This window comes from Symphalangus syndactylus, chromosome 21 (assembly GCF_028878055.3).
Source record: "Symphalangus syndactylus isolate Jambi chromosome 21, NHGRI_mSymSyn1-v2.1_pri, whole genome shotgun sequence".
Classification (NCBI taxonomy): domain Eukaryota; kingdom Metazoa; phylum Chordata; class Mammalia; order Primates; family Hylobatidae; genus Symphalangus; species Symphalangus syndactylus.
In genome coordinates, this window is record NC_072443.2 from 63,244,026 (window position 1) to 63,271,081 (window position 27,056).

The window sequence follows — 27,056 nt, forward strand, 5'->3', positions numbered from 1 at the left end:
AGGGGAAGGCCAGGGCTGGGACAAAAGTCATGAAAAGCAGTTCTGACCCGCATGTGAGGGGCATTTAATGGAAGAGTGTGACATACAAAAATGTAGTGGAATTCCATGAGGGAGGTATTACTTAGGGCTTAGCTACAAAAAGCAAGGTTTTATATTCATCTAGATGGGCACTTCCTTTAGAGATTTTTCTCCCATTTGTCTTGCATGTAATGTGTCTACATAAGAATGTAAAAGAGAAACAAGATGATAGCTCAAAAAAATATTTTAATAAAAATTACTCATAAAAATCCTAATAAATTTTAAAGAGCAAGATATTCCTTATTACATTTATAAAAGAACATTTGGTCCTTTTACAAAAAGATCCCTTTTAATTTAAATACATTTCTTATTTACAGATTAAACATAAAATATCATCTACAGTTGCAAAGCATATTGCACATTACAGAGAGAGAAGCATTTGTGTATTTCCGTAAGTTTTCCCAGTTCCCAACTCTATACTTTTTTTGTAAAAAGATTTGCCTTTCTTATGCAAAATAAATAAAAATGCAGCTTGTGTTTTGCTATTTAAAATTAAAACAAAATAACCTTTAAAAATACTATTCCTCTGCCTTGCAGAAAGAAGGAAGAGGGTATAGAATCAGGGAGTTCCACAGGTACTTGACATTTTTACCAGATTCACATCCAGATTCAAGCGGGAGCATAACCCTGAGCCCTGTGAATCCTGGGACACAGCCCAGCCCGTCCCACCTCCTCGCTTTCCCAAGGGGTCCCTGCCCTGCAGGGAAGAGGCACTAGAATAGGAGCTGGATGCTGGGAATGGACAGGAAAGCTCAGGATTTTCTTCTAAAGTTCCTGCTCAGCCACCCTGTGGCTAAGGTAATCACTCAGCCCTACCTTTTTCACCAGCACTAAATTTGAAAAAAGATTTCTGTTTTTGTCAACAGACAAAAAAAATTTATCAAAGAGAAAGGCCTCTGGTGCCCTCCAGAAAGCAGAAAGGAATGTCTCATTTTGAGTCTACACAATCCAAAGAGGAATTGCAGGCGGTAATCATTCAGTAAACTGAACTAAGAAATCATTAAGAGGGATATTTTTCTTTGGTGGGGAGAAGGGGGAAGGGGAGGAGGAAACAAGGCCCTCAGATTGCACAACTGCACTGACCAAACCAGGTACTTCCTACAGACGCTCCTCTAATAGTCATGTGCACAGACACCATCCTGGTGCATTTTTCTTTAAATACATAGAAAATTATTTAAGTGTCACGTGCACAGTCCATGATCTAAAACAAGAAAAGCCCTGAGGATTCAGTTACAATGATTAAGTTCCGGCACAAGCGCTGCAAAAAAAAATTTTTTTTAAATGAAGAGAAGATTTGGATACAGAAGCTGGTTTTTCACAATGGCCAGTGCAAATGGAGAGCTAGCAAACCCTTCCTTGCCACCTGTTCTTCTAGAAGGGATTCCCCGGTCACATCAACTAAAGTAGCTAAGCGTCCCCTGTAATGATCTGAAAGTTTGTTATGAGAGAATTACACTTCGTCAAGCCATCTATAAGGCAGCTTTCTACAACAGTTCTGCACAATGTTTCCACCACGTTGAGCAAAGCTGACACTAGACACTAGCTACACGTGGGAATAGGAAGATGGGCCAGGCTCAGAGCTGCCGCAAAGGATGAAGTCCACTCAGATTTGAGGCAATCCTGGGGCAAAGCACTGAGCAAAGCAACTTCTCTGGTAATCTCCTCCTCAGCCATTCTCTATCCAGTATTTCAGAACACAGAACAGAAGAAACTGCAAAAGCCCTGCAGGATATATCACAGTTGTTAACATTCTGACTTTCAAAGAAAAAAAAAAAAAGTAACCTTTGCAACTGGCTCAAAGAACCTTCTGGCATCCAGCCCCACAAACCACTGACTACACAGCATCAAACTTTGGACTGGGTAGTCTGGAAGCTCAACAACCGGGATTAATATGTACTAACTCACTTACCCTCAGTCTCACCCACTGGTATTAATTTCAGTACCCAGAAGTCAAGTGGGTTTGTGACTTAACATAAAACACGTTTCCTGACAGCCTTTGGCCCTGGGAAGCATCTGCAGCATTCTGTAGTCTGCAAGCATGAGATACCTATTCCCTATTCCAGGAGCATGAGGAGGAAGGAACACCCAGGCTTGCTCAAGTGACAGGCAAAGCGCCTCATTAAGAGAACACTGGAGTGCTTACCCACCACTGCCGCCACAGAAGCCAGAGCAGGAGAGGAGGGGAGCACCAAGAGAAATCACAGGCACGAAGAACTCACCTCCTTCTCTGAGATGCTCTATTTTCCCAAATGGGTCACTAACAGTCCCACCTGTTTGCCCAGAGACAAAGGTACAAGTATGGTCGTGTGTGTGCATGCATGCATGTGTGTGTGTATTTAACATTTTTAATGAATCAGTGAAAACATTTGAAATATATATATTATTCTCAAAGTTTTCTATTCAGTAGATGGGACACTGTTAATAAACAGAATAATGCTTCTGAAATGAAAAAAGGTAAAATAGAAGCATTTTATTTTTTCTATTTTAAAACAATTGGTGTAACAAATGTTTAAGAGATAGAGATGGCACGTTTATTACCGAAAATACTCTTTTCAAAAATCTCAAAAGAACTGAACTACACATTTTTAAAACCATAACACTTAAAATTTTCAAGAAGGAATAAGATTTCTCCCTTTTGACTAAAAATGCAACATAAACTTAGACAGTGTTTATTTCTAGCTTTGAAAAGATGTACATGAAATCCTTAGAGGTGGGAAAACAGTGATAGGTGAGAACCATGGTACGTGAGGCTGGAAGTTTTAGGGACTTCCTACCCTTTTTACTAGAATGCGTTTCCACCCATGACGCTTCATGGAAGCCAGACTAAGAGTCAACCCTGCTGCACTGTGTAAGAGTAGCAGGTGTGTATCCGTGTGAGTTCAAAGAGAGATGTTCTGGCTAAGAAAATAATAACAAAAAAAGAAAGAAGGCATTTTAGCACAACTTCCTCCTTCTACATGCTTACTTTTACAGGTTGAAAGGCAAAGACCGGCCAAGCAATTTCCATCCCCCTTTCACCACGGTCTCACCATGTGGCTAAACAGGCCTCCTCAAACCATAGCAGTAGCTGCGACATCCAGTGGCCCAAACCAAAACCAATATAAGGCACTAATCTAAACCCTGTATTACAGAGAAATGGCTCAAGGATGCTAAAAGTCACGTGATCATTTCTTTCTCCCTGATTTAGCTAATTGGCACTAGACACAGGAAACAAAAACAAAACAGAACTCTAACCCAGATATGGTCAGAACTGAGAATCCTTGCTTAGGAAATACGAGAAAGATGGAAGCTCAGACAATCTTAGGCATTGTTCTCTCCCTAAAAGTCACCTGATCCTGGAACTATGGGAGTTCCTCAGGTAAGTTCATATTCAAAATGCAAAATACCATCCAAAAGATCTGTCAGTTAACCTCTTAGACCATAACATAATAAGAGACTATCTGTTAAGAATTCTGGTTAAAACCATTATTCTTAAGCAAATAACTTGTAACACTGTAAAGATTACTTGAGGCAAACATGAAAAACTGGATGTTTTTTTCTCCCATGTGATCCAAAATCATGGTCGGATATCAGGGGAAGAGCCCAATTATCTAACAACAGAAAGGATGACATTTTCAATGCAATTAAGTAGGGATACCAAATGAACCACAAGCCCTTTTGCAGAAATTTCATTCTCAATCCTCTAACAAAGAAGTAGCTAGCCAGGTACAGTGGTGCCCACCTGTAATCCCAGCTACGCGGGAGGCTGAGGCAGAAGGATCACTTGAGCCCAGGTAACCCTGTCTCAAAAAAATATCAAGACCCTGTCTCAAAAAAATAAAATATAATAAAAAAATTTTTTTAAAGACATAGCAATATTCCAGTATAGCAGGTGCCAGCAAAGTGAAGAGACTTAGGTTCTAAAGTATAAAGCTGTGAACAACAATCCAAAGATGCCCCATGTATTGTGCTTATAACATCAACATGTCATAAGAGGCCAATTTCCATGTATCTTCTCTCTTCAAATTATATCCTTAACAGGGCATTTTATTGAACAGGAGAGAAACACTGAAGTGTGCAAGGATTAACCAGATGTGGTGAGGTGCTGCACAGAAATTCCTACACCATCAGGGACAGCAAGACTTCTGTCCCCTTCCATTTCAGACTGGATTTTGGCATGGTCTGGCTTCGGTTGTTAAGGTCTGGTTCAAGATGAGGCCTCACAGAGAGCAGATCAAATCAAACCAACCATCTGGTCAATCTGTCGCATGTAGATGCTCTTTAAGGGCAGGGAGTACCTCCTCTCATCAGGTACACGATTGCACTAGAAAGACAAAAACGAGGGAAAATTAAAAACTCATATGTTGCTCTCTCAGGAAATGTGACTGGATGACTTAAGCCAGGGTTTCTCAGCCTGTGAACTACTGACGTTTGGAAGTAAGTAACTGTTGTGGAAGCTGCCTGTACACTGTAGGGCGGTCAGCAGCACCCCTTGCCTCTCCTACTAGGTGCCAGTGGCAACTCCTATGCCTCAGTTGTGAAAATCAAAAACGTCTCCAGACACTGTTCCAATGTTCCCTGAGAGCAAAATCACCCTCAGGTGAAGACCACTGACATAATTTAATATCCTCACTCACTTTATAAAGAAATGGCAGATCCAGGGAGGCTAAAAGGCATCACAGCAACTGCTTAGTGGCCAGGACTGAAAGCCACATCCCTGGGGTCCTTAGTCCACCCAGAATTTCAGAAAACATTTCTGCTATTTGAAAATACTTTGTTTTTCTGAGCTATGTTTTTCTCATTCACAACTAAACGCTAAATGCTTAAGACTACTATTTTTTTTTAATTAAAACCCCCCCACCCCCACCACTTTTTTTCCTCAAAGGAGATGCACATCTTGAGAACTAACCAACTGTGACATCCCTGGAAGCAGTTGTCTAAATACATTCATTATCCACTTCATCTCCAAAGAAACATTTTCCCCATGCCCTATAGTTGAACTTACTATGCCCTGCTCCTCATCCCCGGCAAGATCAAGACTGGCAGGTCCTTCCATTGGTCCCAACTGCCCCCGCACAGCCCACATCTCTATGCTTCTGCAGGTGCTACTGCTTCTGCCTGAACATCCTTTCTGGGATACCCCTTTTCATCCTTCAAGGATCTCCAGCAAGTGACCTCCTCAGGGAATCCTGCCTTGATTTTCTCTGGAGATTACTCCCTACCCTCTGTGTTTCAACAGCACTACAGACAAATGCCTAGGATGGAAGTGGATTCCCCACTAGGCCATGCCCCTATCCAGAACTGGAAGCCCTTCTGAAGGCCTGAATCCCTGGTGCCTGGAATCATGGGATCAGATCTATTAGTGAATGTGGCAGGTCAGAGATGTCTCCTTCCTAAAAGAGATGACACTGCCTGGGTCCAAATCCTGGCTCCACCGTGGGACCTGAACCTCTCTGTGCCTCCCTTTCTTCATCTGTGAAATGGAGATGTTAAAAGTACCCACCCCTCACAGGGCTGTTGTTAGAAGTAAACGGATTAATGTATGTAAGCGTTTAGAGTGGTGCAAAGGTTAACCCTGGTATGTGTTTGCAAGTGCTGGCTGTTACTAACTCTTCCCCCTCTCACTCTCCTTCCCCTTCCTCCCGATTATGCTTTGACCACTCAATCAGTGCTCCATGACTGACGGAAATGGGGATGGGGGTGGTTATCTACACTCTGGCCTATCGATTTACTTCATAGACTGATGGTGAAGAGCTTCACTGGGGATTCATGGAAAAGCACTGAAGCACAGTCTGCGATGAAAGGGTGCCCCTAACGCCAAGGCAACCCATCTGTGGGGAGGCTGCCGAATTCCTGACCACCAAGGCCCTGGCGGATAACAAGATTTGAAATTTTGACTGATCTGCATTTCCCTATCCTCACTTCCAAATCATCCTATGTGATTCAAATCAACACAACTACCTGATACTTTCACTAGGGATGCAAGGACTTCCATTTCCAAATTTTTCCTGCCACTTCTCAGGACAATCTAGGCATGTGGAGTAAAGCCCTACTTTAAATGAATGTGGGTGTTTGCTGCACTTCGAAGAGCATCTTCATTGGGACCATCGTGACTACCACCGCTTTTTTTCCCTTCTGCTGCTGGTAAATGATTATGCTGAATGTCTTCCATTTGCCCCTCCAGGTCCACTGATGGATCATATCAACAGGCTCCCTCGGCCTCCAGCTTCTACCCAGGCAGCCAAGATGCTCCAGCAGGCAACTAGGGGAGCGGGGAGGGGTCACATGTTGACTCTGCCGGCTCCCTCCAGACAAGGCCACGCAAGTCAGATCTGAGCGGTGGCTCCTGCTGAGTGGTCGTTCCTCCCACAAGACTCCCCTCTTCTAGGATCCTGTAGCCACTCTCTCCACTGGCACCTGCAGCCAGCAGGGATGATGCCGCCGCTGATCCTGTGGTTTCCCTACACCCTGACAACATCTATGTAAATGGTGTCTTCAGGAGGTGTTTTCAAATCTCCCAATCTGTGTACACCATCAATTTTCTGTCAGGAAGTCTGAACAACTAAGGAATTCATAGTATTTTCTCTTCCTCTATATGCAAATCACCCCTGGAAAAAGCAACTCACGTTGGAGCTGGAGTTGATGACTTTTAACTCGTGAGGTCTCAGCCTGTGCACAGACTTTCCCCCTGGGTCCTGCCCTCCCTCTTCAGAGAAGAATTCCTTCCATGGCAATTCCCGAAGATGCTCATCCACAGATACAATGTGTCCCTCTGTTGTGAACATGTATCTGGTTCCAGACTTGTGTACTGGATTGTCTTCATCAAACAGCTAGAGGGAATGGAGAAAAAGATACAACCAATAATTGTAGCACACTTGGAACTGAATCATAGGGGCGTGTCCCAGCTACTCAGGGAGTAGAATTTGCTTGGGCCTCATGCTTCTCAGTGACAACTGGGTGAAAAGGAATTGACTGACAACTGTGGTGCCCAACCCAGGCTGCAAGGCAGAATCACCTGCTTCATCTAAACTCAGATACCTAGACCTGCCTCTACCCTACACATATCCTGCCCATACACAGAGACTCAGAAATTCCAAGGCTAAGGCCCAAGCACAGGTAGTCTACACAAGTTCGCTGGATGATTCCCATGTGCTACCTAAGAGTTCTCCTGCTGGAATTCTAGAACTACACTCAACTTCACACACACCTAGACCCTGAACTGTAACAGCTGACACGGAGGGACCAAGTTTTATCCACTGCCATATCCCCTGGGCCTAGCACATAGCCCAACACATCTGCCAACATTCACTTCACTTCTTGCACAACAAGGGTTGGGCTCTGAAGACGCAATGGTCACAAGGCACAATCCTTTCCCTCAATGGTGCATGTGACATGGAACGAAAAAGCATCTAGAAAGAACATCTAACCCAATATGGGATGCAACAGTGCAGGAGAAGGCAAGTGTTCTGTGAATGTTGAATGAATGAATACCTAGAAACTCTTTGAAACTTTATTGGTCACCTAAACTATTTCAAGATGAGGAAAAATGAGATTCAGTGCAGCTTGTCAATGTTTACACAGTAACAAGAGAAGAACACGGCAGACCACAGGTTTTCCTCTCCCCAGACTCTAGGTTCTTTCACCTAGCACACCCTACAGGGTCATCTTCCTTTTACTCTAAAACTCGCCCTGTTAACGTCCTTCTGACACCATTGGCTGCTGGATGGAAATATGCAGCTAGGCTCTGACCAGCCTGATTTAGCAGAACTGAGCCACCTGCACGGAGAGCAAGAACCACTGCACACACAGGAATCGACAGCAGGACAGCTGTCTTCCCCCCTGGACAGACCACATAGGCTGCTGGTGGACATACCTCTGCAGTCATCTGTGAAAAGACACCAGACACAGAAGAGTATCGTCTTAACGGATTAGACCAGCAGCTCCAAAACCTGGCTCATGTGAAACCACTGGAGGCACTTGTCAAAATGACAGATTTCTGAGCCCGCTTATTCTAAAGATTCTGACTCAACATGGCTGTCATCTTAGCAAGGGCCCCAGGGTGATTTGGACCCAACTAGCCCCAGGCGTAGGAACCACGGAACTAGATAAACACAATTTATCACAGCTGCTTCTATCTCTGACCCTCTGCCCAAGTTCTCAGTTGCCATGCTATCTTCTAACCTGGAAATCCTGCCCTCTGTTTCTATGTGGCCATACTGAGAAAAGTGGCAGGGGGCATGAGAGCGGCTGAGTGCACGAGGCAGAGCGGTGAGGTGGAAAGAGCACCAGACAGGGAGTCAGGACACCGTTCACACTTCACCTCTGCCACAGCCACTGCCATACTTCAAGCAAGTCGCCTGACCTCTGTGTAGGCTGTAGTTCTCGTGAGGGAAATAATGAACATATGAACATTAGGTAATACCAAAGGTTTCATCCAGGTCCAGAAATTCTCTCTCTACACACACACACACACACACACACACACACTCATGTGCCTGAGGATGTCTGTATGGACAGAGACAAGGCTGAGCTGCAGGTCTTGGCCAAGATCACATACATCAAGAGAAGTGAGAAGCCATTATGAACACACCTCTCTTCCTCAGAGGCGTCTCCCGCGACCACTGCACTAACGCTGGTTCTGTATCAATCGTTACCAGCATTTCCCACAGTTTGTAATCATAAGTTCAGTTCTTGGTTTACTTGACAAAAGACTTTTCAACAAAGTTGGAAACCATGAAAGAAGATAGTAATACCCTTTGGTTCTGACAGCATTTGCATCCTGGGGATGCACAATGTCCAGTATGTAGCTGTGCCCAGTAAGTATCTGTCAGATGGAAGACTATGCGAATGCTTGCTCTAAGCAATACTAAATATTCCTGGGTTCATCTTGCAACACACATACCAGATACAAGTATTTACAGGTCTCACTGAGAAAGAAGCTCTCCATCCGGTCTTCTGTGGACTTGTCAATGACGTGATGCAGCGTGGCGTACCCACACCTACAAAACAATCATCCGGTCAGTCCTGCCTCTCTTCCTTCCCACCTGCTGATTCACTTAAAAAGCAGAAACATTCTCTTATCAGAATAATCAACCAGTCATCCAGCACCATTTGAAACTATGTTTACATTGAAGAGCTCTCCTTTTTTATAGCCTGGGTTGTTTGAAAATTTACTTAGCAAGTGCTTTTGGCTGCTAAATTATCAGGTGAGTTACAGGGTGTGGGCGTGGTGGCAGGGTGCTGGCCAGAAGCGTAACATGGCACCAAGAAAATGACTGGCAACAAATTTAAAAGGACTAATTTAAATTTCTAGTCCTAATACTCGTAGAATTGACTTATTATTGAGAATTGACTTATTATTTGAGTACTGACTTATTATTTAAGATAGTACTTTAAAAAAAACATGATATAGTAGGTAAAAAAAAAAAGCATGTCACAAAATTGAAATATAGAGTATGTTTCTTATATATACATATATACACACATCATATATAAAATATATTTAAAAGATTATAAGTACATACATTTCAATACTGAGTACAGTTTTCTCTGTATGTGGAGATTACAGTGATAATATTCTACTGCTTTATATTTTCTGTACTCCCTAAACATTTTAGCGTATATGCTATTATATAACTAGAGGAAAGAAGTCAGAATGAACACCCATAATCTGCTAGAACCTCACAGAAAAAAAAGGGCAGTTCTCACTACAATGGAAAGGTTCTACTAGACCAAAAGGTAAGCAATTTCCCTGTAAATGTAACATTAATGACCTGGTTCTATAAATTAAAATGCAAACTAGGATATCTCCCCAAAACAATTTGAAATAAATTAAAAGTGGCTGACAGAAAAAGGTAGGAACTTAGAAAACTGACTTGACTTTTGTGTACTTTTCCAGACTCTGCAGAATATCCATTCCTACATGGAGGTAGAAGGGATTCTTGGTTGCCTAGAGAGAACACGAGAGAATGTGATCCAGCACGGGCTTGGAAGACATGCCATCGACAAACATCATGGTGACTGCGGGGCTTCCCCATGGAGGCGAGTCGCCAGCCAAAGGAAGAAACAGGGCCCAGGTCATTTATCTTGCAGGGTCACAACGGTTAGAGGACTAAGGTATTCCGTCAGTTCACATCAAAGCGTACCTGTGACTTGTTTAACTTTAGCCAGGGGTAAGACCATCTGTTCCAGGGTAGAACAATAATCTACTTTGGTTGCCATCATGATTAGAAATAAAACAATGCCCACCCTGACGGCACCATTATCTGAGAACAAATCCAATTTCTATCTTGCCTCAGAACTCTCCAGAAACTTAAGACACAGGCACAGGAAAGAGGACCTTGCCACCATTCCAGTTATGGCACCATGAGGAAAGGCTGATGGGAACACGACTTTCCAAAGTGTAAAAGGAGGCCGCCACCCTTTCCTCTCTAATCACCCTGAGAAATCAGTCCTCAGTTGCCTACTCTTCTCACACATGCTCTTAGACGGTTTTACTAGAGAAAAAAACTTCTCTGGGAAGATAAGCCTTTATCCAACAAACAGTTTAAAAGTTGGAGATCTTTAATTCATGCCTAGTGCCAGATTGCAGCAACAAAGAAAACAAGGTTAGCAGTCTCCAGATTAAAAGTGCACAGGGTGTGGCTTCGGAGGGTAAAGCTGTAGAGTGCAAGACATCTCTGTCAACGTGAAGGAGAAGCTGAAAACATGAAAGAAGCAGTGACAGAAACAAAGAGGAGTAAGCTCACAGGCCACAGGACTAAGCTTAAGAGGAGAAATCAGCCAGTAACCGGCACGCTATCCTCCGTGTACAGCCTTCCTACCGGGCTCAGAAAGGCCAAACAGGTGGCTATTACCTTTTCCCTCTTTCAAGAGGTTACCTAAAACTCATGAGGTCCCTTTTTAGGCATGAGGACTACTACCGGTTTCACAGGATTTCTTTCCCGTTTTTTCATCTGAAGCAAATGGCAAGGATTTGGTATAAAAAAATTGTTGAATAAATAAATTCAAATCTTAGTGTTAGCTCCACTACCAGAGTTTCTAAAACTCCCCACTATCAGAGTTTCTAAAACTCAGGCTCTGCTTGCTAGGGCTGGCCGACGGTGGGCATCTGTTACAGGCCTACTGAATTTCACCAAGGCCAGTTTCTTGGTGAATTAACCACTCGTGCTGCTGTGCATGTGAATGGAGGAGGACTCTCAGTGTGTATATGTGTATGGCATGCACAGAACTATAAATATCTGGCTTCAACCGTCAGGAAGAAGACATTTCACAGTTAAAGTCACATTCCCTCTGCCACTGAAGTAATTTCACAAAGGATGAATACTATTACGTATCTATATACACAAACATTAAAGAATAACAGGCATCCAGATGAATCCCAGATGATTTCCTTTAAAACCAAGAAAATGAATGTTCTTTTTGTCTGAATAGTTGTTACACAGACCGGGGCTCCACAGTACACTGATGCAGAATTGCATCCTAAAAACGAGTCTTCTGGTCAAATACATTTGGAAAACACCTTAGTACAAAATCTTCCTCATGAATACTTAAAGATGTGAGATATAAGTCCTATGGTAAAAACATGATTCAGCTTTGTAGAATATGAGGTTAAAAACATATTTGACTGCAGATGCCTTCTCTGTCCTGTGAAGTCACGAATGACACTGAACACTAACAAGATTACAGATAGGGGGTAACTTGATCAGAGTCACTATGAAACAACATAACCCTAAATCACTCAGCAAATGTTCATTAAGAACAAACTGCTGGGGTCAGAGGAGGCAGTGAAAGGAAAAAAAAAAAAACAAAAAAAAAACACAACTCTAGTACCTGGTAGAGGAGATATGTAGATTCCACTAACTCTGGTCTCAGTGGGTAGAAGAGAACGTCAGGGGCCTGCAGCTGCCAGTTATACCTCTCAGGGAGGGCACCATATCGTTTCCATATGGCATAATAGAAGGCATGAAGGCAGATGGCATCTTCCACATCTCCTATCAGCACCTAAGGAGAGGACACAGGTCATCAGGCTGAGATACCATTCCTAGAGTGACAAGACATGGTACAAAGGGCCTGCCTGGGCTCTCCTCTGCACCCGAGTTCTTACTTGACCTACACATACGGTTAAAGACAAAACCAACCCAAAAGTGACAACCCAGACAAATAAATGCCCTCCCTATCTGGCCACTAATGCCAAATTGATGTGAAATGCACACAGAAAAAGAGATTACGTGTACTAATGAACAAGGAATAAACAACTGAGTGATGGATTATCCAAAAATCACACACAGCCCAGCACAGTGCCTCATGCCAGTAATCCCAGCACTTTGGGAGGCTGAGGTGGGCGGATTACCTAAGGCCTGGAGTTCAAGACCAGCCTGGACAACATGGTGAAACCCCGTCTCTACTAAAAGTACAAAAAATTAGCCAGGTGTGGTGGCAGGCACCTGTAATCCCAGCTACTCTGGAGGCTGAGGCAGGAGAATCTCTTGAACCTGGGAGGCGGAGGTTGCAGTGAGCCAAGATGGCACCACTGCACTCCAGACTGCGCAACAGAGCAAGACTTCATCTCAAAACAAAAACAAACAAAAACAAAAATCACACACAGTCACTTCTCAAGCATGGTTTTGCACTTGTGTGGAATGGCTCTGTTCAATATTCTGGAGACTAATTTCACTAACAGAGAGATGAAGACATACAGTGTTAGTGACCTCCCAAATCCAAAGGAGACAGAGAACGCTCAGGGTATTAAAAAAGAAAGAAAAGGAGGGAGAAGCCCTTTTTGGTGATTGGTTATTCTTAGGAAATCTGATGGCAAAATACCTGCAGTCCAGGGAAAAAGGCCTGCAGAGAGTCAATCCAGGTGTTCATCAGCTGCCCACTGAACATGTTCACGTTGACATAGAGTGGCGGGTCTCCTTCTCCTTCGTTGCAGGCTTCCCGCCTGCAAACCCAAACAGCACATTCAATGGTGAAAAGAAAGCTCACTGACAGACCTCTACCTCTCCAGCAGCCGCTGGTAGTTTCATTTAAATGGAATTAACATTAATTTTTTCTCCTAACTCATTCCTTAAACCTTTGGAGACAGACTGCCTTTAACTATCTACATTAGACTCTAGCAGAAGATAATATTTACCACAGGATCAAAGTTCCTAATGCAGCCATTGTAATATGTCAGGATTTCACAGTATTCTGCAGAAAGCACTTTGAGCTTTGGGTTTAAGAGCCCTGCCACATAAGAGAATTCAGTATACCGTATGGGCCTATGCTGGATTTCACCTGAGCAGAAAAGCTTGGTTCTTTTGGTACAAAGAGTCTCTTCTCTATTAATGTCCTACAGCATGGGCCTGGAGAAATGCATCAGAGCAAGACCCTTGGGGAATACTGCTCAATTTAGTTTGTGGCTTTGAAAAGCAAAAATAAATAAATTCCACCCAAAAGGCCCCTTACTTAAACACAGCACATATAAGTGGTTCCTACAAAAGCAATGTAGAAATGGACCCAAGAAAATCCAAGCAGGAAGCTCAGCAGCTGTAACTTGCACTGAAACTGGACACTTAACATAGAAATACATACAAAGAAAGATATGGGGGCCAGGTGTGGTGGTTCACGCCTGTAATCCCAGCACTTTGGGAGGCCGAGGCGGGAGGATCACGAGGTCAGGAGTTTGAGACCAGCCTGACCAACATGGTGAAACCTCATCTCTACTAAAAATACAAAAATCAGCCAGGCAAGGTGGCATGCAGCTGTAATCCCAGCTACTCAGGAGGCTGAGGCAGGAGAATCACTTGAACCCAGGAGGCAGAGATGAATCGCTTGAACCCAGGAGGCAGAGGTTGCAGTGAGCCAAGATCGTACCACTGCACTCCAGCCTGGGCAACAGAGCAAGACTCTGACTCAAAAAAAAGAGAAAGATCTGGGAAAGAGAGTGACACTACATAGAAGCCACTGTAGCTTCAAATGGCTCTCTCTCTCCTGTCATCCTGGAGGCACAACAGAAAATGGTGAATAACGTTTTAAACAAACTTGGAGAGAAAAAAAAAATGTGGTAACTGTCTTTTCTATCACCAAGTATAAAGACCAATCCTAACAATTCTTTGGAAAGTAACAGAACCAAAACATTGTCCTGCATTGCAGATCTATCTGCAATTAAAGCCACAGTTAAACACTGGGATGTGTCAGCCCCTGTAGTAGCAGCAAGTCTCTAAGACGGCCCCCGAGAACCTCTATTCCTGCGAGTCACACCCTTGCATAGCCCCCTCCCACACTGAATGTATCATTTTGATCTGGGTGACTAATGGTCTGGCAGAAGTATTGGTATATCATTCCCAGATTAGCCATGAAAGCACTGTGGCTGCCATTTTGGCCTCTTTCTCTCTTTTTCTCTCAAATCACTCACTCTGGGGGAAGCCAGTGGCCATGAGCTACCTACAGAGAGGCACTCTGGCAAAGAACTGAGCCCTCCAGCCAACAGCCAATGAGGAACTGAAGCCTGCCAGCAACAGAAGTGAGCCTGGAAGGGGATCTCCCAGCACCATCGGGCCTTGGCATGGCTGTGGCCCTGGCCACCAACTTGACAAGAACCTCAGGAGAGATCCTGGGCCAGAGTGACTGGCTCAGCTGCTCCTGGATTACTGTCCCTAAGAAACTTCATGAGATGATGCTTGTTGTTTTAAGCCACTAGGTTCTGGGGTACTATGCTATGCAACGACAGAAAACTAACAGCTCTTGGTGCCCCCAGATGACTGACAAACTAGGAGAGGTGGTAAGATGAGGGCAGAGACAAACAGACCCTGTGATTATATGTTAAAAAAATACAAATACTTCAGAATGCATTCTATTTGCTTTACAAGGCAACAGAGGAGATGTTAGGGAGACATACCCTCTTCTTAAGTAGTTCTGAATACTCTGATATGCAGCATTAAACATTTCTAGGTCTTCTTTTTCTCCAAAGAGAATGTAAGACTTCAAGAGGTATTCATAGAAGGAGTCCAGCCCAGCACCCAGGCCACTCTGCTTTCCAACCCAATGGCCCGTCTGAATGTTCACGACATTGCCTGCAAAAATAAACAAGGCTCTTGAGGTCCCAACTGTCTCATCAGAGAGGACATGGATGGAGACAGGCCACCTACTCCAACCACACTGCTCCTCAGCACCTTTATCCTTGGCATACAGGAGAAGGAGTGGCTGCTTGGACCTAACATTTTTATCAGTCTTATCACTAACTTGGCCTAGACATCTTTCTAAATATATAACGTTTACTGACACAAACACGGGGATAAACATTTAATGCAAAATAAAAATAGGTTTGTCATTTTGCTTTTCCAGATTGACGATGCATTTCAAAACCCAAGGGTTTTCCACAGACTTTAAACCCAGTACTGCCATTCTTGGGAATTTATCCAAAAAAAGATGATTTTAAAAAGAAAAACTGGCCAGGCATGATGGCTCACACTTACAATCCCAGCACTTTGGGAAGCTGAGGCAGGTGGATCGCTTGAGCTCAGGAGTTCAAGACCAGCCTGGGCAACATGGTGAAACTCTGTCTCTACCAAAAATACAAAAAATTTGCTGGGTGCAATGGCAGGTGCCTGTAGTGCCAGCTACTCAGGAGGCTGAGATGGGGGGTTCACTTGATCCCAGGGATCACTTGAGCCTGGGAGGCAGAGGTTGCAGTGGGCAGAGATTGTGCCACCGCCATCCAGCCTGGGTGACAGAGACCGACCCTGTCTCAAAAGACAAAAAAAAAAGAAAAGGGAAAAGATAATTTTTTTAATAATAAAAACAACAACAAAAGTGGTTATTATGAATGCAAGGCAACAACTTGGAAACAACTGATCTGCCAACTGTCAGGCAGAATCAAAATATTTGTTTATATTATAATGAAAAATATATAAAAGTTACACAGGCCAGGCTGAAAGGGTCTATGGAAACCTAAAAAGTTGACAATCTGAAGTGACACTGGTCAACTATTTGGTGATAGGCTGACAATTTGAGTGACTTCTTTATTTCTATTGCTGTTGTTAAATACAACAAATGTATACATAAATTTCAGAACTTAAGACAGTTACATGAGTTAAAATAACACCTAGGCCGGGCACAGTGGCTTACACCTGTAATTCCAGTACTTTGTGAGGCCAAGGTGGGAGAATTGCTTGCGCTCAGGAGTTTGAGACTAGTCAGGCAACATAGTGAGACCCTGTCTCTACATAAAATAAACAAAAGTAGCTGGACATGGTGGCACATGCCGGTTGTCTCAGCTACTTGGGAGGCTGAGGCAGGAGGATCATTGAGCCCAGCAGGTGGAGGCTGCAGTGAGCCAAGATCACACCACTGAACTCCAGCCTGGGTGACACAGTGAGACCCTATCTCAAAATAAATAAATAAAATACCTTGAGTTAGCAAAATACTCATAATTAGTGAAGATAAATGATGAGTATACATGGGTCATTATTCATCATACTTTCTACTACGTTCTGAAATTTTCCATAATAATTTTTAAGTAACATCTTGACCAAACATTCTCAATGGAAAAAAACCCCACCTCATACAGGTTTAATCTGGACTTTCAATCTACTACCACAGGCCCAGATTTTTTAAAAGGAAAAAGCTGCTCCATCAGTAACTCTAAATTCCTATATTTAGAACCTTATATTGAAGCAATAAAATCTGCCTCAGAGGCAGTTCTTTTTATGGTATTTTCATTAACAATAATTTTCAAGTGGAATATGCCAGGGAATCCAAATCAGAAGGGAGCCCTCAAACACAAAAGCTTTATTCTTTTCCATCAGACCATGCAGCCTCTCTGCAAAGGGTCACATAAAGAAATTAGATACAGCTGACACAATTCTTGCTGAGTTGTCAATTGAGTTGAAGAGTGAAAAGGGTGCAGAGCCCAGAGAAGATGAAAGGAAAGGGGACCAAGCAGTGTGCAGTCCCAGTGGCAAGTAAAAGTGCCACACCTAGTAATCCTGTATCGTTGCTCCGGAGGTTCCAAAGGGCTTTCACTGCTCGTCTGGCCACCCATTCAAATGTGGAGTCCCCCAGGAGTCGACTCAGAATCCCGAATTCCACCAGGAGGGAACCAGCTCCCGCTGTGCATGTCTCATTATTGGTGTCAGGAGGAACTCCTGTCTTTAGATTCACCTGGGGATGGGAAGAGATAAAGACTGTGACAAAACTCAAGGAATCGACAAGGCTGAAAAGCCGGGTCTCAGAGACTACACTCAGCTGATAAACCAAGCTTACTACGGTGAGAGTCAGCCCTCTGCCTTCCAAGATACATCTGAGGTGAATACGGGAATTAAATTTAAAACACACAAACAAGACAGTAAGAACAGCAGAGCCTTGCTTTATTAATAAAAGCAAGTCTTCAGGGAATGGCTACACACTTCACTAAACTTTCTCTTTCCAGCAGGTTTTCTTCATGGTAACACAGGCACCAGGCTTTAGGGTTAGAGACAAAGGCAAACTATAGAATTTCTTCTAAATTTTAAATGAACCACTATGAACTCACTCCTGCTCAGCACCTAAACAAACCTCAAACTGGGAGAGAAAGGAGGCACTACCAGAATATGACAGCCAGTTTCATCATGAAGACTCTGTGCTCTGGCAGTTCTCAGCCAGTTACCTAAAAGGCTGACTCAATTCCCAGAGGAGTTCTGGGCTTGGCACATCAGATGTCACAAATATATAATCTAATTCCAGATCCTGGCATTTAAATCAGCAGCTAACTTGCTGGTCTGTGTTGCCTTTATTTGAAAGATCCACGTGAAGCATTGAAAAGAACACTCACTGAGTTCCCACAATACCCATGTGAGGATCTCTGGGAAAACAGACCCAAGTCAGAGATGAAGACAAACTCCCCACACTGCTTTGTAGCAGAGAATGTAAATCACACATGTAAATGGACTTAAGAATACTGAACTTCACAGAACATCAACTCTTTAAGGGGAAGGAACAAGTCAGATATATCACTGTTTGCCTTTCATACAGTGGATGCTCAGTAAAGGCTGAATAAATTTTAAAGTATTTACATCATATTTAAGGCCAAATTCTTCTAAGGACACTGCTTTTCTCGTCTACCTCCATCCCATTCCTTCTCCCAAATAAATTAATAAACAAAGAATTTTAATTCAGGAAGATAGTGAATTGTCAAACACAAAGGGTCAAACCAGTCTACCCACCCGAGGATATGGAATCCCTGTCTTGGTGTTTTCAAAAGCAGGGAGGAGCCGCACCGCCAGGTCATGGGCCATGTATAACAACTCATTATCATAGTCTTTAATTGTCATGTCACCAAAGGGCTGCTTGGAGTCAGTTATTATTCTGTGAGCAGAAAGGAGGCTTCCCAGGACCCTAATAACAGGAAGAACAAAAAGATAATACAATCATGTTGCTTGTAAATGCACATAATCCAATTCAGAAAGATAGAAGTATGTTCATATCCACATAGACTCAGAACTGCCTGACATCAGAGAGACCTGACTTAATGGCCTCTTGAATTCCTTTCTAACTCTAATAATACACGATTGATTTTTGTTAACCATATTACTAAAAGAGAGAAAGGGAATAATTTATCCGAGACTACCAAAAACAATACTATTTAAAATATTAACAGTTTTGGTAATCTAAATCTTAGGGCATTAAGAAAAGGGAGTTGGCTGGGTGCGGTGGCTCATGCCTGTAGTCCCAGCACTTTGCTAAGGGAGATGCATCTCTCGAGGCCAAGAGTTCAAGACTAGCCTGGGCAACAAAGCAAGACCCTGTCTCTATTAAAAATAAAAAAAAACTAGCCAGATGTAGTGGCACACACCAGTAGTCCCAGCTACTTGGGAGGCTGAGGCAGGATGATCTCTTGAACCTAGAAATTGAAGGCTGCTATGATCATGCCACTATACTTTATCCTGGGTAACAGAGCAGTACCCTATCTCTTAAAAAAAAAAAAAAAAAAAAAAGAGTGTACTAATTGCTCTCAGAATAAATATTACCTATTAGTATTATTAAATTACTCTTGATTTATTTCACTTAGGGAAAACACTCATAAAAAAAACAGAAGCTGGGCATGATGACATTTGCCTGTAGTCCCAGCTATTTGGGAGGCTGAGGTAGGAGGATTGCTTGAGCCCAGGAGTTCAAGGCTGCAGTGAGCCGTGATAGCACCACTGCACTTCAGCCTGGGCAACAGAGCAAGACCCTGCTCTAAAATGAAAAAAAATTTTTAATTTAATTCAAATTAAAAAAAAAAAAAGAGAAAGGTAAGACAACAAATACTAAGTAATTTTTGTTGTTTTGGCTGCCAAGCAACTTCCTTAACACCGTAACATCTGGTAAAGAGGCAAGGTGAAGAGGAGGAGGAAAAAATGACCTACTAAGAGGCAGCAGGCTACCAGCTTACACCTACGTCCTTGTAGACCCATAAAGTCCCATTCTAAAGATCTGAAGTAGACTGTGACATATGTCAGAACAAAGGTTTTCACCAATTTAATTTTAAATAAGTATTACATCTGTGAACTGGAATGCTATGCAGTTAATACAATTTTCAAAAGATGTAAACAGGAAAATTACCACAATATATCAAAGAAAGCAATACACAATATACTAGGTATGCAGCACGATCCCAATCCATTAAACAGAGAGAGAAAAAGAGAGAGAGAGAGAGTGAAATAGAAGTGAGAGATACACCTAACAAAGAAATATACTAAAATGGTAAGCAGTGATTTTCCGTGGGTGGTAAGATGGGAAACTCATTTCCTTCAGAAATATGTAGGGGTTGTCCTAGGACATGGTGAAAGAAGGAAATGAAATCAGACTATAAAGGGAAACCATGAAATTCTGTACTAGACAGACACCTATTTTACACCCCCGTTAAAACATAAATGTGCCCAGGCATGGTGGCTCACACCTGTTATCCCAACACTTTGGGAGGCCAAGGCAGGCGGATCACTTGAGGTCAGGAGTTCAAGACCAGCCTGGCCAACATGGTGAAATCTCATCTCTACTAAAAATACAAAACTTAGGTGTGGTGGTGAGTGCCTGTAATCCCAGCTACTCAGGGGGCTGAGACATGAGAATGCCTTGAACCTGGGAGGTGGAGATTGCAGTGAGCCAAGATTGCACCACTGCCCTCCAGCCTAGGTGGCAGAGACTCCATTTAAAAAAAAAAAAAGAGTTTAATCTATAAAAACAAAACAAAATGCAAACGTGTCTTTCCCTTCAGTCTGGAATGTGATTACTTTGAAATAATTGTTCCAGTTTAGATAGATATGAACATGAAAAATGCACACTGCACCCATAAAGCCCATATGGACTCCCTGCCTGGATCTTGTGGCAAAAAGACCCTCACAGGTATTTTTTTCTTTAAACACATAAAAAGAAGTCTCCAATTCATTATATGAATATTCAGTATTTTACCTTATCGTGGCCTCAAAGACTTGGACGGTGGAATCTTTGTCAAATGAAACTGTGTTGATCACTAACTTGACTGCTTTCTGGAACTCGGATGAATTTCCCATTATCTTTAAAAAGAGGAACACAGGTCATTACAGCAACTTGAAATGAAACTGAGGCTATATCATCACAGCAGCCCAGTCACGTCACCTAAATGTCTGTATGTGGTTTTGTTACCATAGGAGTAGAAACACAAGAGATAGAAAAGCAGTTATTTCTTAGAATATATTCCCAGCACATGGCAGGCCCATTTCCTCCAACTCAAGAGTCCTATCTCCAAAGGACAAAACTGTGAAAGTAATTCCTTGTAAAATCATTGGCACTCCTCATCTTCCCAACTCCACTCTCCAGCAAACTTCACTATGATCTTATTTAACATGCCAGGCATTGTGGGTTCTAAAACTTCTGGCAGATATACAAATAAATCAGAAAACTGAAGAAACGAAACTATGTCTTTCTCTCTGCTCCTCAAATAAAGCAGCGGCTTGGGTGCTTGGCTCCCAGGAGACCAAAACATGTGGAAAATTGAATGAACTTGTTGCTTGTTATCCAGATGTCTAAACCCTTCGAGAAATAGTGGTAATATCTTTTGGAGCACAGGATAAAACCAGTGACTGATTTAAAGGAAACAAAACATATGAATAATGAGCTCTATGTCCTTTTTAAAAAGTGATCTAGAATTATGATTCCTATTTTGGGTATGTAGGTATGATGTCACACTAAGCTACTCTCTCCTATGTGAAGCACAGTTGGGCATCAAACTTTATAGATTAACCTGAATCAAAATTATTTCACTCCACTCAAAATTTTATGACAACCCTGAGACTATAATGACATCATAAAGACACACTGTGAAAGAAAAGTAAATTTCTGGGACCCCAAAATCACTAAACCAAAGGGAAAAGTCAAGCTGGGAACTGCATCAGGCAAACCTGCCTCCCATTTTATTCCTAAATAAGATAGCTACATAGATTTAAAAAAAAAAAAAAGCTATATATGTTCCTTACAATTTACCTACAAGGAAATTCCCTGTGGGCCTCAAGATCTTCCCCTCAAAACAATTCTGCTGAATTTCACCCTGGCAATGTAAATTGACAGTTTATCTTCACAGGTATGAACAAAGGACAGAACTCAGTCATCCCTCTGCTCACCCCAGAAAGATGCATATCTGATTGCTTCCTCTGCCCTAGTGTTTATGCAAAACTGCAGATTCACTAAGCCAGACAAAGGCATAAGTGACTATTCCTCTTCCTTTGTCACAGGTAAATTGTATATTCAGTGAAAGGCTAATCAGAGAGTCAACCAGCTGGACACGGTGGCTCAGGTCTGTAAGCCCATACTTAGGGATGCCAAGGCGAGCGGATCACTTGAGGCCAAGAGTTCAAAACCAGCCTGGCCAACATGGCAAAACCTAGTCTCTACTAAAAATATAAAAAATTAGCCAGGCGTTGTGGCACACGCTTGTAATCCCAGCTACTTGGGAGGCTGAGGTACAACAACTGCTTGAACCCCTGGGAAGGTGGAGGGTGCAGTGAGCCGAGATCTCACCACTGCACTCTAGCCTGGGCAACAGAGCAAGACTCTGTCTCAAAAAAACAAGAAAAAATAAATGTAACCATTTGTCTTTTATCTGCCTATGACTTAGAAGTGCCCCCTCACCCCACCCCCACCACTTCAAGTTGTCCCACTTTTCTGGACTGAACCAATGTACATCTTACACATACTGATTGATGTCTCATGTCTCCCTAAAATGTATAAAACCAAGCTGTGCCTAACTACCTTGGGCGATTTCATCAGGACCTCCTGAGGCTGTGTGATGGGTGTGTCCTTAACCTTGGCAAAATAAACTTTCTAAATTAACTGAGACACTACTTCTTTCTTCATCAGACATTACTACTTTCAAGTATGTCTTATTTCCTAATATTTATTCGTCTGTTACATTTTTTCCACCTTGTTATTTTGCTGTAACCTACAGAGTAAGTACAGACATTTCTAGCTTTCAGTTCTTTCTTTTTAGAAGATGATGCAATAATGCTGCAAGTTGCATCCAATGGTCAGGGGACTGCTATCTTCACAATGTTTCCCTAGCACATCTGTTAAAGCCTATTTAAATGTTAGCAAAAGAAAAGGAAAACTTCAACAGAAGTTAACACCTGAAAAATAAGCCTGAAGCACTAAAGGCCGGATATTCTACAATGAAAACCACAGAGATGGGTCTGTTTCCTAACAGATGTTTACCAGCAACAATATCTGGTAAAGCTGCAGGTGCTGACATGAACTCAAATCAAGTGAGGATGGTGAAGGAAGTCAATAACTCTTACTTATTGTAGTTTATCATTATGGTCAGATAGCTACAGAACCCTGAGTAACTATGTTCTGAAATCACACACTCATGTTTGAAAATGGCTGAATGGGACAGGGGAGCTAAATGGGTTTGTTTGTTTGACTGTAGGACTTCTCAGAGTCTTTAAAATGCTGATGAGCACTGTGGCTCTCTAATAGTGGGACCAGACATACAGAATTTCTCAAGTTCATTTAGAAATAGAACTCTTCTTTCAGGGAGTAAGTATCTTTGGAATCTGTGTTGGGAAATGCTTCATTAGTCAGAATTCATTTTTTGAACACACATTTGCACTGCTACTATGCACCAGACACCATTAAGTGTGGGGGAAAGTATGATGAACAACAGAATAGCAGGCAAGGTAGAGGGATAAAAAAACAAAATGGGGCAAAAAAAAAAAAAAAAAAAGCTAGCTACTCGGGAGGCTGAGGCAGGCGAATCACTTGAACCCAGGAGGTGAAGGTTGAAGTGAGCCAAGATCACGCCACTGCACTCCAGCCTGGTGACAGAGCGAGACTCTCTCAAAAAAAAAAAGAAGAAGAAGAAGACAAAGCTCTCAGGAAGAAGGAGTAAGCTTTCATGAGCTATACATGAGTCTTAGCACGTTTCCTTTAAGCAACACTTGTAGGCTGAGTCAGCCTCTGGTATCATCAACAAATTAGCTCTAAGGTCGAACATACTTGTCTGGGCACATTTTGATCAGTGATGGTAAATGACTAAAACAGAGCAGCAATAACTTCAGAAGGAGATATGGGGAAACTAAGTTGCTTTGTAATTTAAATTATACTAAATCAGTACCCCAGATTTCCTATTAGACCAAGGGCCTAGTCCTATTTCTACCACTTATTTATAAAATGAGGATGTTGAATGATCTCTCAAGCTCTTTTCAAGTTCTAGTAATTCTACTACTAGCAAGATACTAGACAATCATAATGCAAACTTGGCTAGCACATTACCCAATTCTTTTGTGTGTGTGTGTGTCTCCAGAGATAGAGTCTCACTTGTTGCCCAGGCTGGAGTGCAGTGGCGCAATCTCAGCTCACTGCAACCTCTGCCTCCTGGGTTCAGGCATTTCTTCTGCCTCAGCCTCTTGAATAGCTGGGACTACAGGCGCCCGCCACCATGCCCAGCTGGTTTTTGTACTTTTGGTAGAGAAGGGGTTTCACCATGTTGGTCAGGCTGGTCTCAAACTCCTGACCTCAGGTGATCCTCCCACCTCAACCGCCCTAAGTGCTGGGATTACAGGCGTGAGCCACTGCGCCCGCCCCCAATTCTAACTCCTAACAGACGGCCTTAAACTCTTCTATGGCATGTTAAAAGAAACAAGAATAAATAAAAGTACAACATTTGGGCTAGACTGCAATAAGAAATTTCGCATGGTAAAGACTTGCTGGACAATGAAGGAAAGCAAAGAGGTTGTAAAATCACCTTTACTAAGATTTTAAAACAACACTATGCTGGAATACAGTCCCCTGGAAACTGCTTTAATGGCAAAAGGTGAAGCAGATGAAGCACACAGACACGGCACCATGTACCGAGTGCCATACTGCCTTCAAGGTGCTTCTGCATATCTGCTGAAAGGTCTCTAGTTCTCCAGAGTCAATGAGCAAAACCACAGGACGAGGCGGTAATGCCAGCACCCAAGTTCGCAGCTCAGACATGGAGTGTCCACAAAACAGGAAGTAGCAAATCAAAGAGAAGAGTTTCTAGGGAGCCCCACATAAGGACTGGCGCTAGGGCTCCAACTTGCTCTTGGGGGAGCCAGTGGCTAGATGATATTTCAGGGTACCTGCCAACCCTGAGATCTCTCTTTTACTCCTGGAATACCAACTACTGTAATTATCAATATTAATGAGCTTCTCTATGGGTTCTTTTAGGGAATAAGATAGAAACTGGTTAAAAAAAAATAGGTTCCCTAAAATCAATCATATATTTCTTCTCCTTTTTCTAATGGAATCACATTTCCCCTCATTTAACCTTCAACACTTTTCTTGTTCTCCCCATTAAGGTCATTAAAATAAATAACAGTTATCAAAGCTAACGATACATTTTGACTTATCAGGCTCCCTGGAATTCCCACTGCTGGAGGGAACTAGGGATAATCAAGTCCAAAACACCTTAATTAATTTTTTTTAAAAAAGGTGAACACTTACTGCAAGTGTATCCAATGCATCAACAAGAGTCAATGAGTAGTTCCCTAGTACATCATTGATGTTCAGATTTGAACTGAAAAAGAAAATTAAAATTAAACAAAAAGATTTTATTTCAAAAGAGAAGACAATAAAACTAAACACCCATCAGAAACTATAATTGCCAGCAACTCTTATTTATTCAGGAACTAATTATGGGTGAATTAATATGACAAAGGTCTTTCTACCCCCAAAGCAACACTTTCTATGGTGTCCATAAGTAGAATCGAGTCACAGAACTGTGGAGACACACTTGTACCAGAACGGAAAGAATGCTCATAGGAAGTCAGGAGGCGGTGAGTCATCTCCTCTCTGAGATTCAGGTTTATCACCATAGACAATCTCTTTGGCCCTGTCCAACTTTAAAAAGCTCTGATTTCACAATCATTAGGAACTAAAGGAGAGCCCTTGTCATATGACCCACCTGTAATACTTTAATACAGAAATTAGACACCACAGCCTATATTACACACAAAAAGAAGTAAATAATTGACAGTGTCAATATTACCATCTGCCCTATGGTTGGGGGTATAAATTAACTTCTTTACACCATTTCTTCATTAATAACTCATCCAAAGGGTCTCCATTATTTCCATTAATTCTGAGATATCATTTAACACGAACCAAGGCAGGAATTAAGGCCTTTCTCCCTTCTTAACTGGAGGTATATAAACGTTTCTGCCACACACCTCTCACCCTCATAATCTACACCAATTTTCCATTCTGAAACAACCTTAAGAAACCAACTTCAGGATGACGAGGGTGAAGTTCCTCAGGCACTGTGGTATTTCTTTGTAAAAAAAAAAAGTCAACAACAAAAACACTAATACATCTGGGAGAATAGGGATGAAGAACTAGTAAAATAAAGGACAGTTTGAGAAATTCTGGGAATTTCATTTATTTATTTGTCCCATTCCCAAAAATCCAGAAAATAAGGGCAGAAGCTTGGAAAAAATGATAGTAAGAGAAGACATAAGACAACCGTTTAAAGATTTTATTAGCAACCAAAGCAAAAAAGCTCCAGTTTTATTTCCAGCAAGATTTATTGATATTTGCAGTCTTCCATCATATCCCAAAGCACTTTATCTGCTCCTTGGATCACCCGAATGGGTCCTTATCTCACTTTCCAGTGAGAGAAGCTTCTGGTGCACAGAACCTCTCGTGTTGTGATGGCCTGCTGTGCTCTCTGAAAGGCCTGTGCCTCAACTGGGGGAAATGGGGCTTACGTGAAAGAGGCATAACAGCTCCAATGTCTGATTTTATTTGAACCCTCCAGTTGCCTTGTTTTATGCTGTTATGCCACCTAATCTAAAGCAAAGAATTTATAGTAAAATTTTAGGCTGGGCACGGTGGCTCACACCTGTAATCCCAGCACTTTGGGAGGTGGAGGTGGGTGGATCATCCAAGGTCAGGAATTCAAGACCAGCCTGGCCAACATGGCAAGACCCTGTCTCTACTAAAAATACAAAAATTAGGTGGGCATGGTGGCAGGCACCTGTAATCCCAGCTACTAGGGAGGCTGAGGCAGGACAATTACTTGAACTCAGGAGGCGGAAGGTTGCGGTGAGCCGAGATCATGCCATTGCACTCCAGCCTGGGTGACAAGAGCGAAACTCCGTCTCAAAAAAAAGAATTTTTTTAAATACTTTTTTTGAAACAAGATATACATGGGGGCTATAGTCTAGGAACTAGGGCTATCTCATTTCCTATAAGCTGGGAAGTCAGAAAACTGCTTGGCTGGAAAATTGTACCTGTTTCTTCTATTTGTTGATTTTCTGGAAATAAACTTACACGATAGCAAAAGGTCCCCTCAAAGCGAGAGCTATGGATTCAAATATGCCTCTCAAGCGCAAGTGACAGCCAAAAAGGATACAAAAAGCGCAAGGGTTGCAGGAGGGTCTCAAAGGAGACAGGGAGATCCTTACTCCCAATTCTGCCAACTCAAGAATGTTCTGCTGTGTGTAAATATTTCACTATGTTGCTCTGCTGCTTAGAAACAGAATGGGCTTTAACAGCCCACC

At 42.4% G+C, this 27,056-nt stretch overlaps 1 protein-coding gene across 2 annotated transcripts in view; it reads right to left on the minus strand.

Annotated features, from left to right (window-relative positions):
* Positions 1-244: 244 nt before the first annotated feature.
* The window catches only part of EDEM1 (ER degradation enhancing alpha-mannosidase like protein 1), a 32,988-nt gene continuing 6,176 nt past the window's right edge, over positions 245-27,056 (minus strand). For both annotated transcript variants that reach the window (XM_055259447.2, XM_055259448.2), the window contains 11 exons: positions 25,000-25,072; positions 20,470-20,573; positions 18,243-18,414; positions 17,019-17,202; positions 14,939-15,113; positions 12,880-13,000; positions 11,890-12,060; positions 9,933-10,006; positions 8,960-9,056; positions 6,684-6,887; positions 245-4,381 (listed from right to left, as the gene is read on the minus strand). In XM_055259447.2, coding sequence (XP_055115422.1) covers positions 4,292-4,381; positions 6,684-6,887; positions 8,960-9,056; positions 9,933-10,006; positions 11,890-12,060; positions 12,880-13,000; positions 14,939-15,113; positions 17,019-17,202; positions 18,243-18,414; positions 20,470-20,573; positions 25,000-25,072 — 1,465 coding nt within the window. In that variant the 3' untranslated portion in view covers positions 245-4,291. The remainder of the gene's footprint in view (positions 4,382-6,683; positions 6,888-8,959; positions 9,057-9,932; positions 10,007-11,889; positions 12,061-12,879; positions 13,001-14,938; positions 15,114-17,018; positions 17,203-18,242; positions 18,415-20,469; positions 20,574-24,999; positions 25,073-27,056) is intronic.